Source organism: Rhamphochromis sp. 'chilingali' (assembly GCF_963969265.1).
Source record: "Rhamphochromis sp. 'chilingali' genome assembly, chromosome: 15".
In the NCBI taxonomy this organism is placed as follows: domain Eukaryota; kingdom Metazoa; phylum Chordata; class Actinopteri; order Cichliformes; family Cichlidae; genus Rhamphochromis; species Rhamphochromis sp. 'chilingali'.
Window position 1 is genome coordinate 21,294,832 of NC_137942.1, and position 6,113 is coordinate 21,300,944.

General features: G+C 38.9%; 1 protein-coding gene across 2 annotated transcripts; it reads left to right on the forward strand.

Annotated features, from left to right (window-relative positions):
- The first annotated feature begins 335 nt into the window (after nt 1-335).
- On the forward strand, nt 336-2,650 carry LOC308411318 (uncharacterized protein). 2 transcript variants are annotated; one of them, XR_013974365.1, is made up of 4 exons: nt 336-389; nt 1,093-1,210; nt 1,320-1,488; nt 2,001-2,650. XR_013974365.1 is itself a non-coding variant. In XM_080905202.1 (3 exons), the coding sequence occupies exons 1-3, from the start codon at nt 520-522 to the stop codon at nt 2,098-2,100; spliced, it is 960 nt and encodes a 319-aa protein (XP_080761328.1). In that variant the 5' UTR covers nt 426-519; the 3' UTR covers nt 2,101-2,650. The 2 variants fall into 2 exon arrangements, 1 of the variants encoding a protein (XP_080761328.1); XM_080905202.1 differs by lacking the exon at nt 336-389 and having other exon boundaries at nt 426-1,210.
- Nucleotides 2,651-6,113: the final 3,463 nt, after the last annotated feature.

The following is a 6,113-nucleotide window of genomic DNA, read 5'->3' on the forward strand; positions in this document are numbered from 1 at the left end:
GCAATGTGATACTTAGACTAGAATACTTTTTTGGGTTAGGTCAGCAATGTCTCATTATTAAAGGCTAAACAAACTTACAGTGCCTCCCATAGGATCTCTATGGTGCCTCATCTCCACAGAGCTGTAAGCTACTTCAGGCCACTCACAGTTGCACTGAGCGCGCCTAATTTTGAATGTGCATCTGAAGCTCGTCTCTGATTGGATAATGACGTGAGGGCGGGAGGAGAAGAGCGCCTAGTTCACGACTATAGCTAACGAGCCAGCACGAGAGAGAAGACGGGAGAAGAAAACATTGAACTTTCAGCAACTACGTTGTTAGGACAAATTACAAACTTACGATTTCAAGTGTTTTTTGAGGATCTGTGTTTGTTCGTCAGAAAGTCTGCACGGTAAGTTCAATATCTTGGCGACGTTTTTTCGAGATAAAAGCACCAGTTGATATTTAGACCAAGGCTCATAACCTAGCGCTAGCATGCTAGTTCAGCTGAAAAGCACAGGCAAACTTTAGAAATACTAAAAATGATCATCTGCGTCTTTTGTAAAAAGGTATTGGTCACATTAAGAGGCTATGTACTACATTGCAGAGTGCATAAGAATGAGCCTTGTTGTATTTTTAAATGTGTTGGCGCCAATTGCAGCCAAACATTCACCACGTACTCTGCTTTCAAGGGGCATTTTTATCGTGTGCACAATGCACCTGCACTTCAAGCTACTCCTAAAGCTCTTGTTGCAGATTTAAAATGTGCAGTTTCATTATGTGCCCGCCATTTTCAAACAGTGAAAGAGCTAGTGTCTCACTTAAATGATCATATTGCAGGGGGCAGGTCTGTGTCATGTCCAGTAAGTGGTTGTAAGCATATGTTTACAAAAAAGTCATCATTTACTTCTCACATGTGTAGGAAGCATAAAGCTTGTTCCCCAGATGGTATTGATGACATGTACAAGGAATCTCGTCCTCAGCCCCCAAATGACAGTACAGAATATTCAGAAAACACACATGAAACCATGGCATCTGCTAGTTCAGCCAGTGATATGCCAGAGAAGGATAGTCATTCTTATCTCAGAAACATGTGTCTCTTTTACCTTAAACAGCTACTCAGCTACTTTGAAGAGAAGGAGGAGTCCATGCTTCTCTGTGTTGAAGATACATGTCTGGCAGATGAGGTACAACTGGAGCAAGTGCCTCTGACACCCACTATTATCATGTGTGGTAAGTCTGTTTCATAGCTCTCTCTCTCTTTTTTTTAAGTGCATTTTTTATAGAATGTCATGTGACTGCCGTGTTTATTGATATAACCTGTTAAATAATTTCTTCACAGGACAGTCCTGCTATTCCTCAAGAAGATACATGCTGAGTGTTGATCGGCACCTCGTCAGCACAAACATATCCTCCTTCATTTCTGCACTGTGCCTCATGTTCGGGAGCTACTACAATTTCAACATCCATTATCCATCTGAGCTGGCTTCCACTTTAGAGTTTCTTCAGAGGTGAACAAATATGGCTTTGTTATTTCTTATAACTGAGACTCTGGGATCTGGAGTCTGGCTTTGATGTGGTTCGAGTCCAGGTCTGGCTCTGAGTCTCGGTCGGCTTTGGAGCCGGTTTCAGTTGTTTTTTCTGTTTTTTGTTGTTGTTTTTTTTGTTTGTTTGGTTTTTTTTAAATACATTAACAGTCTGAATCTGGGTCCAAGCCTGGCCGAGACTCAGGGCTAGACCAAGCGTCAACTGACGTCTGACTACCTATAACCTTTGCTTTGGATTTTAACAATGCTAAAGTGTGACATATCACTGCAGAAGACACTCGTGAAGGGTGCCAATACTTTTGACCATGCATTGTTCACTTCCCCACAGCATTTTGGTTATACTTTGTCTTGAACGTGGTCATGGCCATGACTGTATATATATGTATATACTTAATTTTTACTTACTTTGTATGTGTATTTTAACTGATCAATTATAAAAATGCTTAATAAACTTTTATATGATTGTTATTCTACAGGTGTTTCTTCTCCATAAACCCAGAAAAAGGAACCAAAGTAGAGAACAAAAACTCAAAGCGTCGTCTCAGTGTGAACCCTCGAGTCCTCACCCTGATTTAGGATCTCGCCGACCACGAGTGGCGCTAAGCCTAAATCTTGACTCTCTGTGGACTGTTAGTTTTACTTTGTTAATTTTGTTCCACAATGTGTACTGGAACCTTTTACTGGTCGAATGCATGAAGCCAATTCATGAAGATGTTCTTTATTTACATAAGAAAAGAAAAAAAACAACATGCTGCTACTGCAGTGTTTCTAGACCACATGTGTAGGTTTGTTTCACCACGTGGTTTTGCTGATGTTTTCTGACCAGGGCCATGGTTGTGGTGACAGCAGGGTGCGTGTTGCGTTGCACGGTGATTATGATCATTTTTGGCACAATATGTGTTTTTTGTTTTAAAGTCTTAACAGGTTATTTAACTTTTTCTGGTGGAGGGTCTAACAAATGCTTGTTTCATGAACATGGTTCTTGCTTTGCAGGAATGTTCCACAGCTTTTATAGCCTATATTTTGATTGAATTGTGTAGTTGCTGTGTGCCTTGCATATTGTGTTAGTTGGAAAAATGGATCCATTTGCTGTCATTTTGCTAATGTGGCTGCAAAATAAATTTCCCAAAAGTGATATTTTCCTCTCTTGTGTTTTCTCATGTGTATTTTTACATGTTTGGGTGTAGGCGTAGCAGTAAGAAATTTGCTGGGTTATGGTTAAAATTTTACATTAAAACATATAATATTCAGCATAGATTTTATGTATAATTTACAGAGCAGCTCCATTTAATATGCACAGTTTCACCGTAGTTCTACCATTTTAAATTAGTTCTTTGTACGATATTTCCCTGTTAATTTTGCAGTTTATGGATCCACAAAAAGCATTTATTACTTGTAAAAGATACAGGAAATAGTGTATTTATATATCACATCTATGTGAAATTAACTTCTTTTTCCTGTAGATTTAACAGTTTTAATCTGAGATTCATTCACTGTAAATCAATTTACAAGTTGCATCTGTAAAGCGTTTTTACAGGAAGTCCCTGGTAACCCCAGCTGCCAGGGTTTTCCTGTAAAAACAGCACGTTTTTTTTTTTTACAGTGAAGGAAAAAGGAAAAAACTCCTCTTTAAATTCTGAAATGTTTGGGAAGCCATTAGTGAAAGATTGGTGTGCATTACAACTTTGCAGCTATTCAAAAGATTCTCTTTTTCTGATAGTCGCCATCAAACAGACCCAAACAGACAATGACACCAGATCTCTTCGGGCCACGAGATGAAAGCAATCACCAGCAGGTGTTTCTACTGCAAATGCATTAGGCGGTGATATTAAAGAGCGGGTATTGTGCTCCCTGCCATTCAGTCTGCATTTCTATCCACCCAACCTCCAGTACTATGTGGGAGGGTCATGACCACTCAGCCAGAGCTAGCTCTTCCATCAGAGATCAGACAGACACAGCAGGCCAGGCGCTGTGACCATACCTCCCTAAATAGCTCACACTGATGCCTGCTCACACAGATACACAATGAGTCACTATAGCACAGAGCCAAAATCCTGCTCTGGAAAGTGGGGAGGAAAAAAATATTTGATGATACTTTTTTCTTTCTAAATTAAACTTTTTTGGACCACATATACACATTTTTCTTATTCTTGCCAGCTTATTTGTTGCACTTGTATTTGTAGCAAACATGAGTCATTAAAAACGAAACTTTTAAGGGTGGACAACTCAACATAGTACCACAGGCAGTTCTTCATTTAAAGCAACTGTGCAGAAATTCTTCTGGATTATTTATCATTTCAAAATATAACCCCTTCTGCAGGACAGTTAAAACTTACAGTTTAACTTAAGTCTTGGAAAATCTAGTTTAAATAAATATCAGCTAATGCACTGATAAGGGTGACATTTATTTATAAGTGTCAATTACAATCGAGGTCAAAACAACCACCTTATGGCTGTAGAAGAGGAAGGATACAGGTTAGGGCAGGGGTGGGCAATCTCAGTCCACGAGGGCCGGTGTCCCTGCAGGTTTTAGATGTGTCCTTGAACCAACGCAGCTGATTTACATGGCTAAATTAGCTCCTCAACATGTCCTGAAGTTCTCCAGAGGCCTGGTAACAAACTAATCATGTGATTCAGGTGTGTTGACCCAAGGTGAAATCTAAAACCTGCAGGGACACCGGCCCTCATGGAGTGGGATTGCCCACCCCTGGGTTAGGGGATCTCCAAAGTCTGTATTGGTCAGTCTTTGGAACTACAAATGTCTATATACAAAGTTCTTTGGCACCAAAGATGTTTGCTGTGCATGAAAAGCAAGTTAGAAAAGTCTTTTCTGTATTTCTTTAGGTTGGAGGTTGAAGTGTTTTGCTGCTCTGCTGACAGCAGCTTGTTTGGTGGCAAACAGAGTTTGCATTGCATGGTCAGATTTCGCTGGTGTTGGAATTTCCAAGTAAGAAATGCATTCCTGCCCGTGCACTTCTGGTTCTGCTGTGCTGGCTTGGGGTCCACTGTGTAACTGACGCCACCAACATTAACATGACGCTTACATTAGATCCTCTTATTGTGTGTTTTGTTTGGGTTTCCAGCAATTTGTTTAATTACCAAAATTAGAGAGGGGACAGCCTAACATATGAAACAGGAAATGACCATCGTGTAATCGATTTATTTCAACAAAGTAACTGTATTCTCATTATCACCTATTTAAACGGTAACTGTAATGAAATACAGTTACTCATATTGTGGATTTTAAATACGTAACGCCGGTACATGCATTCTGTTACTCCCCAACAATGCATATGTACTAAGACTTCTGAATCAACAAGGGCAGGAAACAGAAAAAAAGACCCAAAGATGATTGATATGACGTGTAATACAAACACAGATTTCAAAATAACACAAAAAACTCAACATAATGAGAAATGGGCCCATAACAGGGGTCCATATTTAAGAAGTCAGCACTGAGACTAATCTTACCTCTTAGATGCCAGTGGCTCATCAGTCATTAGTGCTTTAAAAGAAGCTATATGTTAAATAACACATTTCTCCAGAAACCGAGGTTATCAGAGGATGATAAACTTGATGCGATGACCTTTCAGAGCACACAAAGTCTACATGCAAAGTGTTATAGTGGATGGACGGGTCAACAAAACATCAATCTTTAAAACCAAAAAAGAACTCTTGGTTCTAACATTGCTGATGTTTTTTTTTTTATAGTTACCTGTGTTAATTGTGTGTACCATGTATTTATGATTATCACCATGGAGCTAATACATAACACTTCACATCTCATAGTGCGTAAACTATGAACCAGAAAACTAACCAAAGAGGTTTTGTACCAATCATACTTCAACCATGTGTTAAGTATTGACAAATATTTATTTTTGTTTTATTTTCTAAACTTTTTTCGCCTCCTTTTGACGTCACAGAGGACTAGCTTTGAACGATATGGAAACATTTCTTTGAGTTTTCTTGGAAGCCTGGTAAAACTGAGACAGAAATATGCACGGACCAGTGCTTTGTATGTTACTAGTAAACAGAACATTCATGTTTCAGTCCCATAAACAATAATGTTTGTATGTATACTGTCCCATATGGAAAAGAAATAGTAAAAACTTATATGTGATTACTCATGAAAGTGGCCACTTTCTCATTACTTTCATATATTGTTTTAGTAAGTATCCAAAACATACAAGTTTCATTATATAATTTTTCAAGGGATCTTATATCTGTTTTCACTCTTATATGCTTTTCATACAAGTTTCACACAAGACAGATACAAACTTTATAAGATTTATATATATCTTTCCATATGGGGTACTTTAACACCAAAACTCCACATGATCACATTTATTTTCTGGTGTTAGTGTTGCTCTCAGAAAATATTGAACCTTCAGTAAGTTGAAAGCCTGGTCAGTTTGACTTTGCAGAAATGCACAGTATTGCATTTTGAATCCCTGGCTGGAAGTTTGCTTTGATCGATGCACCAAGGCTTACAAGAGGCAGAGTGGATCTGGCACCTGTGAGGCACATTGAGTTTGAATTGACAGCTGCTGAGCCCTGAGAGGTGTCTCCAGTGTAAACAGGCAGTATTT